The following is a 13,630-nucleotide window of genomic DNA, read 5'->3' as shown; positions in this document are numbered from 1 at the left end:
CAGAATTAGCTCCAGAAACATAACACACCTGAACAGGCTAATCAAGGTTAGTGTGTTTGATAAAGGTTTAAGTTAAACGCTGCAGGAAAGTGGACCTTGAGCAACAAAGATGACAAACCCGGCCCTAAATCCACCATTAGGTCCCTATTGAAAAACCAGCATATGCTGGTTAGGTATGTTTTGAAGTATGACTACTGGTTTGAGCTGGTCCTTAGCTGGTCATGAGCTGGTTTAAGATGTTCATGTGCTTGCTGAATCTTGAAATTATTGTTGAGATTTCACAGGTGGTACGTGGATGTGACTGCCGCTATGAGTGATAATGGTCTCAAGTAGAATCTCAGTAGAAACCTTTAGCAGAGTCTGTATAGACTAAGTAAGACTGCCACTGTATATCAGTGGATGTATATAAGTAGCTATGGAACATTTTATTTGTGATTTGATTCATTCCACTTTTAGTATGTCACGTAATTCACCTATGCCCCTACCATCTGCCACTGTTAATGATTATTTTCAGGAAAAACCCTGGGGGATAGTTCACTGGTTTTAACCCACAGTTTTAATCGAGATTGACCTTGACACAACATCACCACTCTAATGTGATGATGATGGAAGGATTTCCAAACCAACTTTAATGTTATTATAAAATATAATTATTTAAATCATTTAAATGAAGTTTTATGTATAAAATCAAACCTGTTTAAGTATTTAAAAAAAAGGTTTTGTGGTGCTAAATCTTAAATACAGTTTGATCAGTTGTATAATATATATGGATATAAAAGTATTTCTGTTTTTTGACTCTCCAAATTGTACAGTGGGAATAATAATAAGCTTAAAATCTTGTAATAATATATTTTTATTTTGGTATGTTTTTAGTAAGTGAAATATATGCAAGTTAAATTACATTCAGATGTTACATAATTACAAAGACAGCAGTGTATTTACATAGACGTATTCTTGTGATCACAAATGCATTTCACAGAATATCATACAAAAGAAAATATAATTAACAGGCAAAATGAAGTAGACATAATATAAAGTGAACAGTGAATAATTCCTCGAGGTTGTGCTCCAGACTTTATCGCCATGATGTCTCTCTTGATGACAGGACTGCAAGACACACACAAAATGCAATGAGCTCCTGGGCTTCATGGAGGATGCTATATGTAGTTCAACACACGGGTGGAGGTAATGTTTCACATAACAGATATAGTGAAGACTGACGAATGGAAGAAATAAAAAAGATAAAGAAAACTGCTCTAGCTTAAAAAGCAGCAGCATAAAAGCTCAAAACCAAACAAGACAATGCTCCATTTACAGTCAGACAGCCTGACCTTGAGTCTGTTGAGACATTTCTGTACACCCACATGATTACTCTGAACAGCATCCACTGGAGGCAGTTCCATAGAAGGAAGTGAAAAGAAATAACTACTTCATTTCTTTCTACTTAAAACACTTGTTCCTGGCAGGAACCATAGAGCAAAGCACACCAGTAGCTCAAGAGTCACATGAGCCTGCATGAAAGAACCCCAAAGCAGTGCAGGTTTCAGCAGAACGGGAAGCCGATCATTTTTTTGACAGTCACTATTAACACACAGGAAGATGCAGCTATCTTATTGTAGAAAATCACAGAAAACAATGTGAGTAACAGTGTTTTTGTTTTCTGGCTCAAAAAATTACAAACTAATAAATATAAATGTCTTGTTGGCAGTAGAGTTGAACTGTCTGATCGGAAAATGCCCAATACAGCGTATTTGACAAGACAAAGAGCCACCAGTGAGGACAAGAGGTGTGCAAGTGAAATTGTGTGCATTCTGGGAAGCAGGAAGAGGTAGAAGTGGACAAGCAGAAGATTTAGGCCAGCAGAGGGCAGCGGTGTGCAAGCTGTGTGTCACACATACACACCCTCGGGATGAAGGCTGGAGACGAGTGGGTTCTGGAGGCTGCGTGGGTTCCCCAAGATTTGCTTGGCAGTGGTACGAGGGTTAAACTCCAAGATGGAGGAACTCGAATCTGTCATAAACACACACACACACACAGTTTTGCCAGCTTCAGTTGTTTGGTTAGGTATAGACAATGTCCCTCTGAAACCACCAGATAGTATCTTTTTTCATTTGTAAAGCACGTTACCCCATGTATAGGACAAAAGACCTTGTTAACTAGTGATTTGTGAAAACTGCATGCAATTTTACACACCTTCATCACTCTGTCCATCAGGCTTGAGGAGAGCAAAATCCATCTCTTCGGTTTGCTGATTAGATTGTGCTGGAGTGACTCCTGTTTGCAGGATGAATTGTTGCAGGTTACACTGGCGTAGCTCTTTATTCAGATCGTCCAGTTCCATGCTTTTAGCCTGCAGGGGAACATTAGAGAGATTTAATGTTGGGTTAAAGGAAAAAGCTGAAGCAGTGACTTTCAAACGGCAATGTTCCTTTATCACACAGTTCTCTTTTCTTGTAATGAGACACCCACACAGACTTAACCTCTACAATGAGATCAAGTGTCCAAGCGGCGTGTCTTAAATGTCATTTTCCATACAATACGTTCCTAGCATGAACAGTAAGAATTGTTTTCTAATGGTTCCTGCTTAATCATCACAGACATAGTGTTTCTTAAAGATGCTGCCTTTGCACTACTAGATGAGTCCCATTGTTTTGTTTTCCATAAACGTACTCATTTTATTTCACCCTTTAAAGGTGTGACTAGTATTGTTGGTAATGACAACAAACTGTAGGATGAATAAATATAGTTCTGTCCTTGCTGATGGGAGTGTGACTGAAGCAACAGTGAGGTAGTGTGTATGGTGCCCTGAGGTTCAGTTAGTCATGCTTTTGTGTGACTGCAGTGAATGTATAGGTGTGATTCAACAAACTAGTACAAAACTGTTTCATTTAAGGTATACCGTAGCAATCAAGCAAGTCATTACCGCGAATACGTTGACATTACATGTTGAGTTGAAATCATGTTATAATCATTCCTGTATATAATCAAAGCTTCTGCAAAAAAAAAAAAAAAAGGTCCATTGCAACATAGCAACAAGACTGTGACAGTATTACAGTAATAGTAACACCAAAGTTCCTCTGAGGTCAGTTTTCACCACAGACTCAAGATGGCACGAATTGTGACTGTATAAGGCTGTAGTCTGAGTGTAAGTCATGAAACTAGCGCTGGTGTGAGTAAATGGGTGAGCAGGCTGATATACAAAGTTCCCATGACGGTAGCAAACTTCACAAAATATCAGACCACTGAATACCAAAATTGATCAGTCAAGCTATTTTATAATAAAGCAGAATAGAATTTGTTTGCATTGCTTCTAAAATTCTATACTCGGTAGGTACTAGATTTGATTGAGAACTTACTCTGGGACCATTAAAAAGACATGTTTACTACACTTTGTACTATAGTTCTTCTATATAGTGGCTAATGAATCTGAAGTCTCACACATTCTCAGAAAATGGTTTTACTTCCATGTTGCAAAATAAGGTGGATTTATAGTATTAATGTGATTAGAATGAATGTAATCTAGGCCTACTAAATCTGCCATGTTGGCCCGGTCATGTTATCTACGGTGTCAGTTGCACAATTTTACGTCATTCCTCTGTGTGGCCTCGTGGGATAAAGCATCATTGGGTAATTTTTACTTACCGTTTTTCAGATGCTATTAATATGGACATACTACTCTTTTGGCATACTGTTTTTTTATTTAATAGGTACGTAGGCATATTACCCTGCAGTTTGTAATTTATTTGCCTTTTTTTGGAGACTCTAGTACCCATATTGTCTTGTAAATGTTTTATACGTCAAAATAAATAAATGGTTATAGTGAAACAATAACAATATGACAAACAGAAATGCAGACCTGCAGTTGTTCTTCTGCCAGCCTTAACTCCTTTTCTATTTCTTCAATTGATGCCTGCAGTTCATCCCTGTGATGCTGATGGTTGTCCAGTTGTTCTTTTGCTATAACTACAGATTCTTCAACACTGGGTCTTGCTTGAAGCACACCGTTTCTCTTGGTTTCAACAAGCATCCTGATATCTCGCTCTAGCTGCTCGGATTGGTTGTCTGTGTCATGCAACCTTCGACTGTGTTTGTCTAGAGCTAAATGGAGTTCGTTTTTCTGCCATAGAATGTCCTTTTCTCTTTGAACCTCAGACTGAAATTCATTCTCCCAGTGCAACGCCTCGGCCAACTCCGCCTCGTTCCGCCTTATGAGCTGCTGTAGGTGGTCCATTTCCTCAAGGAGGTCAGGGGAAAGAGTTGGAGGAGGACCCCGCTCCCAAACACTCAGCTCCCTCTCTAGAGACTCCACCTGTCCCTGCAGAGACTGTAGCTGTCCTTGTTGTCGTAGTATCTGCTGATAAAGTGTGTCTTTGGATGGACCAGCTTGGGCAAGAGACGAGGCTGGAGATGGCGCCCCTCGTGCTTGGGAGTCTCTGGGTGGTTTATCAACCTGTTTTACACGAGTTCGGGGTGATGTGGAGGGCCCCAGATTGAAAGTAAGAGCTTTTTTTGGCTCTTTGGGTTTGATTGGCTCTGGATTTGGATGTCTGGGTAATTGCGGGACTCGACCTTGGTCTGAGGCTTCGCTGCTTGTGGGACCGGTGCGCCGTAGGATGAATTGTACTTCACTTCCTAATTGGCCCAGTTTAGCCAAAGACTCCAATGGACATTCAGTGGCCACAAGCTGCCGTTCTTTATCCCGCAGTTTCTGGATAAGAACATAACGACCAGTTTGCCCTGGAGAGCACATTAAGAGTGAACGTTAAAATACAAATGCACTAACTGTTCAAAGAGTAAAACAGAACGAGAGAGGCTCAATAACTTACCTATAGCCTGGGCAAGGGCAATGACTACATCCTGACAAGATGTCTGTTCAGACAGGCCACAGACGACTCGTGGAATACCATCCACCCACACCTTCAGCTCCATGACTGTGAGAAAGTCAGTTAGGGGCGTCTCTACATGACAGTGCTCTGCTGAAAAGATACAACAATTAAAATACAGAACAATTACTTACAATATAGAGAATAACTGCACTTAGAAAACCACCAATATACATGGAATCACATGGAAATATTGATCAATGCATAAACATACAGCACATGAAATATGGAAAACAGATGTACAATTTTGCTTGCTTACAAACGTCACTGGTTCATGATTACATTTACAATGTCTGTATGAACATTTTAAAACAACAAGATTTTGGATGCCTGAACTTTCCATGGAGGGAGAGAAATCCATCAAGTTTCACTACCAAATATCTTCATTTGAACTTGATGATGAACTACACTCTTAAAGGTTTGCAAAGACGTAAGGATAAGTAAACAGTAAAATAAATGGTGGGTCCTTTTTTTTAAATGGAGTGGCCAAGTACCAGGCACATTTCTTTTTTCAGAAAACTTCAAATCCAATAAACTCCTTAAACAAAAACATTAATGAGAAGTTATCGATCAGAATTGTAATCAATGTGCTTTTATTATATCTGCCCTTGAGCCTGTTCTGACAACAGCAGTTCTCCCTATTTTGCAAGTTATCACTAATTTTGATGTACATTTTAGGGAAGCACTGATATTCAAGCTGCTTCTGGCAACATGAACAGGTTAAGACACTCTTTAACTGGCTGTTTGTTTTTAAATGTGCTCAGTGAGGTGAGTTAGAGAGTGTCTCATGTCCTCAACCTGCACATTGACTCCTGAGGCAATCATTAACCAACCTTCACATTCCTGCAAACCTTGAAACTGTGCTCACATGCTCAAAGAATGTGTGCACTGTACCCACAGTCACAACACTTCTGCCTGTCAAAAGTTAAAACAAATATGCTTCACAGAACGTGGCTCAGGTTTCATGGCTTGTTTTTCATAATGCTTTACTATAAGAAAGATATCATGTCTATGGCATGATTAAGCCACGCCTATGTTAAATGTAATCATTGACAGCACAATGACTTTGACAGATTTAAGCTCAATGATTATTTTAAAGATAGCTTTCACACATCAGCTGTAAAATATTAGTAAACTGTAAAGTATATCCCCTCGAATATAAAGTACATTTCAGTCTTATGTGTTTTTGCTTTTAAAATGTGTCACAATGCAAAGCATTAGCCATGCAACCAACACACTCTCTTGTTGGCAATTTATAACAATTGAACATTTTGGCAAATTGGTGACTACTTTGCGTACATTTTTTCGATCTCTTTCATATTTCATATTTGTATAATTTGCTTACACTCCACTAACATTAGATGTAGGGTGGAGTTTTGTGTGAGCCTTCAGACTTAACTTTCTTCAAAAATGTTATGTTTCCGAACAAATTCTTACGAAATTGCCACCTCATAAAATAGCTACATTTTCTGATTAGATCAGGTTGTGTGCAACTGCAGAGCTGCAGTACTAATGAATGGAAAAGATGTCAAGGCCTCGAAATTCATTCTTAAAATGCGCTCATGCACAAAAGCAAGACACATCACAACAGTCCATCTAGCACATCTTTACATAGAAAATCAATTAAAAAGCAGCACAAGGGAGTGGAACACAAAATACGTTTTGTGTGAACCTGCTCTAACTGTAAACAGTGCAAATTATCGGTGTTATCTTTGTCATAATTACATGACTGCTCCTACTGTATCTGTCATTAACAGTACTGAGAAACATTACATTTTCAGGTAAGCAGGTGTTATGATTACCGGGTTATTATCATTGTGTTATTGGTATATTATCATCTACTTCCTTATAATTAGCGTACAATACTTGCAACAGCAAACACAATGCATTGATGCAATGGTAACTTTTAGTTCCATTTTTATTACTGCTATTCACAACAGTCTTTTGATTCATCAAGCATGTAAACCTGATTCCTCATGGTAACAGTAGTCCTTATTATATTAGTCCTTATTATAGTCCTTATTGTAGCTTCAGAATTCACATTTGAGATATGATCGTGTATCATTTATACTGTAAAGTAAAACGTGGAAGTCTCTCTAAGCAATGCTATCCACAGATCTTATTTTGCTCAGTTATTCTAAAAACGACACAAGTAAAGTGAAATGTTCCGTTAACATGTCAATAGTGAGTTCCTCACACAGTGCCATAGCTAAAGATTTCCTCTTCACTATATAAAAGAAAAAATACAAAAAGAAAATAAAAATTATTTAAAAGGTGTTTCCTCAGCGAGCACTGTGAACTTCCTAGCTGTCTGTAGCAGATCTGATGACGCGGCTGTAATCATACACCATCCACCTCCATTAGCAGGCCTGCAGTAGATATCAGGCTCTGTTCTCCCATTGTCTTTTAAACACAAATCTGCCGTGAAGTGTGGAGACCCATGAAATCAGCCTAGTTTGAAACATTCCATTCCTGAATTTTAAAACCATTAACCCTAAACCAGTTCCATGAGCATGAACATCAAAGATTCAGTGGTTTTAACTCACTCGAATAACTAGAGTAACACATTATGTGTTGAAATAGAAAACTAGTAATGAACCGGAATCAGGAATTAGACTTTAAATTTCATATTCAACATGTTTCAAGTTTGAATTGTCAGTTGTTTGAATATGATGTTTTTGAAGGTGTGAAACACAAATATTCTTGGGAAAAACTCTTTTCTCATGTTTCCCTGTCAACATGAGTTTACAGGAGTACCCAGGTGGGCACATGCTACTAGAACCATACAGCAAACTAGAAATACAGGTTTTATGCTATTTCTTCCATCTGATGATGACAGATGTTTCATTGTGGTCATAAGATCTCTATACATGTGACTGCTGAAGGTACAATAGGAGACTTTCTTCCTGAAATGTGACCCTGGAGCACAAAACAAGTCTTAAGTAGCTGGGGTATATTTGTAGCAATAGCCAAAAAAACACTTTATGCGTCAAAATTATAGATTTTTCTTTTATGCCAAAAATCATTAGGATATTAAGCAAGGATATGTTCCATGAAGATATTTAGTAAATTTCCTTCCATAAATATATCAAAACTTAATTTTATTTAGTAATATGCATTGCTAAGAATTCATTTCGACAACTACATGTATTTTTATTTTTTTGCACCTTCAGATTCCAGATTTTCTAATAGTTGTATCTCTGCCAAATATTGTCCGATCCTAATAAATCCTGAAAGCTTATTTATTCAGCTTTCATATGATGTATAAACCTCAATTTTTGGAAAATTGACACTTAAGACGGGTTTTGTGGTCAGGGTCACAAATGTCATCTGAGAGTTCACCTACACTAAATAAGAGACTGTATGTTGATGGCATTCTCACTCAGTGTACCATGAGAACCAAGAGAAATGTTTAAAATGTCTAAATTCCATTTGTTATGTGAACCAGCCAGAACCAGACTCAGGGATGTGTCTCACAGGCATTAGGTTTCTTGTGTTAAAGGGGTGAAACTGGCCTGCTTACGTAGAATAGCATAGCTAAACCTTCCCCATTGTGTGCAAAAGGAGGAGTGTACTCTCTGTCCCTCTCGAGTGAGTTCATTGACGACTACAAGTAAATAGTATCGCCAAACAAAGTCAGACGCCTTTGGTATGCAGCATTACAGGTGCATCAACCTTGCTTTTCCTGCTAAAGAATTCCAGTCCTAATTTATGAAAAAGGAACCGGAAGGTGTTATCACAGTTTACATAGTCTAAATGTAATAATAATAAAAAATAAAAAAAAGACAAAAACACGAAACAAAATCATTAAAACGAACTAAATTTAACATGAAAGTTTCAAATATATTTTCAAAATATTTACAAAAACTATGCTGGTATCTCATTGATACTAAAGGTTGCTACAGTACTAGCACTGATAAATGTATTGTGTATGATCACTTCTTAAATTAGATATTCGGAATGTGTTTAACCTAGTAAAATTCTTATCCTAATTAAGCTAAATCGTGCAAAAAAGTTTGGGCTGATGCACGTTAGTGTTTTTTTAACATGTAGCCCTGTCTTACAATATAAGCTTTGTATATTTTGGCCGCTATGTGAGTGCCTGGACGTGGATTATTTTTGTTTCTTGCAATGGGATCCAGTTTTTTTGTTGTTGTTATTGTTCTTTCTAAATCCCCATTGCATTATGTGTATACCTGGTTTGGAATCTCTGATTTACAGCAATTTGCACAAAGAATAAAAACACAATGTGTTGGGAGTGGTCCTCTCTTTCAACCCATCTACAGAGTGAGACAACTTCTCCCCTATATTTACGACATGATTCGTGCTACCTGGTTTCATGGCAAAAACGTACTTTTAGGCACTTTTTCATGAAACGCGAAATACGTACCAATAAGTAGTCTAGCCTACATATCACTGCAGTTGCCAAAATAATTAACACTGGAGGTAGTAAAACTCTGAAACCTTTTATTCCTTTACACACAAATTTACAGAGTTTTGATTAATAATTAGGCTTAGTTTTTGCACAATTACCTGAAGAATATTATGTTATGACTTCATAACAATTTTAATATGCTGGGAGATTTGTAAACTGATACGTTTTAATATTAGCATCACACATATCCAGTTTCATATAAATGGGTTTTCATGAACTGTAACGTTAGTTTCGTTCGGTAGCTCAAGGAGTACGGAGACATAGTACGTGAGAGGTGAGGAGCTCTGGTTGGAATCTCGTGTAACTACGCTTACACAGAACAGTAAAAATCTGCATATAAGGAAGTGCAAATGGCATGCTCCATCAGCAGATGCATTTTTATATCAGTTTTTGGATTTGTTAAAACTATCGGTAGATTTAGGGTTGGGTTTGGTGCAGAGCATATTTCCAACGCGATAGAACATAAACTTTTAGCTACTGTCCCTGGATATTTGAATTCTGAACCGCAGCAATAGTCTAGGTGCCTGAAACATAGTAAAAAAAAACACAGCAATATGTACCTATATCAACACAATAAAAATGTACCAAAGTTCATGTATTGAACCTGTGTTTTAGCCCCCACTCAGCTGATATTTCTCTTTGAAATTGTGACGAAACGTGCAGTAAGGTAAGTAAAAACGGTGTTGCAGAAAGGTATGTATTTTATGAGACCAGATTGCATTCGTAGCCTTAAGCTGCAGGAACATAAATCAGATTTGACTGTTCTTTCTTTTTTTACGCACATTGATTCCATCACTAGTGCTTTTCATGTTTCAAGATCCATAATTTAAACTCCATTGATTAAAATCCACTATTCTCACCTGCAGGTGGTCAGTTATATGACATGAAGCATTTGCCCTCACTGACATAGTTTGTGAACAGCAGCAGTCGGAGTGTAGATTGTTTTGCATATCCAAATATGGTGACATCATTTCGTCAGGTGAAAGAAATGCAGAAATTTCCCTAATCAGATATTTCCTTAAATGATTTATGTGAAAGATTATGGAGAATAATATACTCATGTAGATTAGCAATTATCTACACAATCACGGTGTTAATAAGAATAATAATCTTCAAAACATGAAGGTAAACTATGTGTGGCCCTGTTTATGAGTAGGCAGAAAGATGCATGACAGTAGAACCTGTCATTAAAATTATATGAAACATTTTCAAGGAACAGTTGATAAGAATGGTCAAAAAAAAAAAAAAAAAAAAAAAAAAAAAAACCTTGTTATTAAAAATATCAAGAAATACAGCCAAGTTGCCAAATGGATTCTCTTTACCACTAAGCATTCCTCACAAACACAAAAGCTCACCAGAGTTGAAATAAAGTAATCATTTACTCAGGCATTATGCAGGTCTACATTTACACAAGTGACAGAATGAGTCAAAAGGACCTGACCGCTGAAGAGAAGTATTGCTTATATCGCACAATCCACCGTTCAACCATCAAACAAAATACATGATCTACATGATCCATGGATAACACTGTAGAATTGTGACTAAACCATTATGGCTAATTCCCTTCGGGCATTTTTCTTTTCATGAATAAAAGCAGGTTTTGCAAAACCTGGTAACCTCAAGTAGTTTTTTTTTTTTTTTTTTTTTTTACAGACTTCTTACATATAGAGACAAAGTTGACCTATGTACCAGGTTTCTATAAACAATTTTCAACTAATTCTTGTTATTTTATAAACTTTTTCCTTGCTACTGATTAAAATCAAAGGCATAATCCAAACACAATTTCATCTACTTTTCCCTAGTTAAAGCTGCTTTCCTTTCCAGACAGGCTGGAAACACCTTGGCACATTTTATAGTCAAGTCTGTAGCTTAACTAGACAAACCTGCTGGTGAGACGGAAAGCTATATTTACCTTAGAGTTGAAAGCTCGCGTCTATGTGTCCTCTTTCCTGGTTATCATGTTTAATATATTTCAAAAAGTACCGTCCCCAAACGTGTCTAGTGTAAAATCTAAAGCGTTAACCTTTAACACAGACGTCGGTGTCCAACAGGTGTTGTTTTTCCTGTATGTACAGGAGCAGGACTAATGGCGCACTGCTTGTTTCGTCTCTTGAAAGTGACTCTCTCTTTCCGCTCTCCACAATGCTGACACATACCACAGCCTTCCCAAGCTCCTCCCCCTGAACAGGTAACACCAGCAACAGTGTCCTCATTATCTCTCTCTCTCTCTCTCCGTCCTGCGCTTGTTCTCGTCATTATTTTGTTAAAGATCTTAGAGCAGTTTTTAAAATTGGCTTAGTTAGTAGGACATAGTTAGTGCTTCATTCTTATTTCTTTTTAAGTTCAATTACCTGTCATTGTATTCACATTTATGTGTAATAGTGTCCTCATTGTGTTCCTGTATGTAGATCAAATGCTTGGACTTCCTCAATAAACTCAATAACTTCCTCCTAATAACTTCCAGATATAATACATGCCTGTAAAAAATGTGAATGGTGTGACAATAAGATGTTGTGGGCAGTTATATCTAGGTGTTGCAATGTCATATCACTGGTTGCTAACTTGATGGGGTGTTCTGGATTGTATCTTAAGCTCAATATTCTCCCACGTTTTTACTGTAAAACAGGGGATCATTAATTAATCTGCTGCAACCATTCAGATGTCAAAAAAAAAAAAAAAATAGATGTTTACATTTTCTGGAAAACAAAACATTGGTGGTGCTTTCCCATTCAAAGATCGCTGCTATGATTGTAGGGTGTTGTGTGTGATTTCCAGAGTCTTGCTATGTGGTTGCTAAGGTCTTCTGAGTGTTTTGTAACACGTTGCTATGAGGTTGATAAGGTGTTTTGGCTGGTTGCTAGGCAATTGCTTACTGGCCCAAGTAACAAGAGCCCATCCCTAAAAATGCATAATAATCTGAAATATCTCGGGACAGTTTGTGGGATTGTTTGCTTTTATTCTTACCTTAGCAAAAAACTTACACTTCTATTTAAATTTTTGGGGATTTTATCTTTTTTTTTTATCTTCATCTTTATTTGCTCAGAAATAAAGCAAAACTGTCAAGTGAAATATTTTTAAAATTCATTATTATGTATAATTACATTTATTATTACCATCAGTGTTGAAAATAATTGTGCTGCTTAATATATTTATAATATCTTTATATAAATACATCATTCATTCATTCATTCATTAATATAGTAAATATTAATTTTTTTTTACTTTTTTTTTCTGATTACGTTAACGCATCCTTGTTGAATAAAAGTATATATTACAAAAAGTCTGATCATTTAGAAAAGTAATAGCTTTCCTCAACAAGTCAAACAATTCCATTCATGTCTGTAACACAACTGAGGCTAATACAAAAGTTAAAACCCCAAATCTCTAATTCATGTATGGATAATAGTAGTATTACATGTATGCTAGAAATGTTTCAAACACTTGTTGTGCTACATGACCCATTGAAACTGCAATTCACATGGAAGGCCAGCTACCCTCAATGTAAACTGAAACTTTCTAAACAAAGCAGGCAAAAGCACTGAATAACTGAATATAGCATTTACGTAGTTACTCACTTAAAGAGTTAGTTGACCCAAAAACGAAAATAAGCCCATAAAACAACTCACTCACAAATCATCCTAGGTGTTTATGACTTTCTTCTTTTCGAATCCGTTATATTAAAAAAATTGTCTTAGATCTTTCAAGCTGTTTAATGCCACTCAGCAGGTGTTGCAGCGCATCAGTCCAAAAGAAGTTAAATAAAAAGTGCCCATCGATTAAAAAATAGTGACAAGTGTGGCTCCGGGTGGGGGAGGGGGTGGAAGGCCTCCTGTAGCGAATCGATGCATTTTTGTAAGAACAATGTCTATATTCAAAACATAATAATCACTGTAGCTTGCACCAACAGTTGTACACAGAAGCAGTTCCAGGCGGATGATGTATGAGGTTAGCGTTGCGCATGCGCTGGTGAAACGTCACCCACCCGGAACTGCTTCCATGTACAACATCGAGTGAAAGCTAGATTAAATTGATTACGTTTTAAATATGGTTATTTATTTTTTTCTTACAAAAAATAGATTTGCTACAAGAGGAATTTGTTCAACACCCAAGGAGCCATGTGACACACTTTTTATTAATGGATGGGTGCTTTTATTTATCTGCTTTTGGACTGATGCATGCAACACCCGCTGAGTGCCATTAAATAGCTTGAAAGCTCAAGAAAACATTTTTAATATAACTCCGACTGGATTCGTCTGAAAGAAGAAAGGCATATACACCTAGAATGACTTTAAGGTGAGTCATTTATGGGCTA

The 13,630-nt window shown here is 37.0% G+C and overlaps 1 protein-coding gene across 2 annotated transcripts; it reads right to left on the bottom strand.

Annotated features, from left to right (window-relative positions):
* Positions 1-835: 835 nt before the first annotated feature.
* On the bottom strand, positions 836-11,449 carry LOC127961024 (ras association domain-containing protein 7). Of its 2 annotated transcripts, none has more exons than XM_052559946.1 (6): positions 11,231-11,449; positions 4,827-4,976; positions 3,857-4,737; positions 2,194-2,350; positions 1,903-2,010; positions 836-1,107 (listed from the first exon to the last, which is right to left on the bottom strand). In XM_052559946.1, the coding sequence occupies exons 2-6, from the start codon at positions 4,927-4,929 to the stop codon at positions 1,076-1,078; spliced, it is 1,281 nt and encodes a 426-aa protein (XP_052415906.1). In that variant the 5' UTR covers positions 4,930-4,976; positions 11,231-11,449; the 3' UTR covers positions 836-1,075. The 2 variants fall into 2 exon arrangements, with proteins under 2 accessions (XP_052415906.1, XP_052415907.1); XM_052559947.1 differs by having other exon boundaries at positions 4,827-4,973.
* Between the last annotated feature and the right edge of the window lie 2,181 nt (positions 11,450-13,630).

Source organism: Carassius gibelio, chromosome B7 (assembly GCF_023724105.1).
Source record: "Carassius gibelio isolate Cgi1373 ecotype wild population from Czech Republic chromosome B7, carGib1.2-hapl.c, whole genome shotgun sequence".
Lineage (NCBI taxonomy): Eukaryota > Metazoa > Chordata > Actinopteri > Cypriniformes > Cyprinidae > Carassius > Carassius gibelio.
The sequence above is the reverse complement of the archived record's forward strand: the minus strand, read 5'-3'. Positions and strand labels throughout refer to the sequence as shown.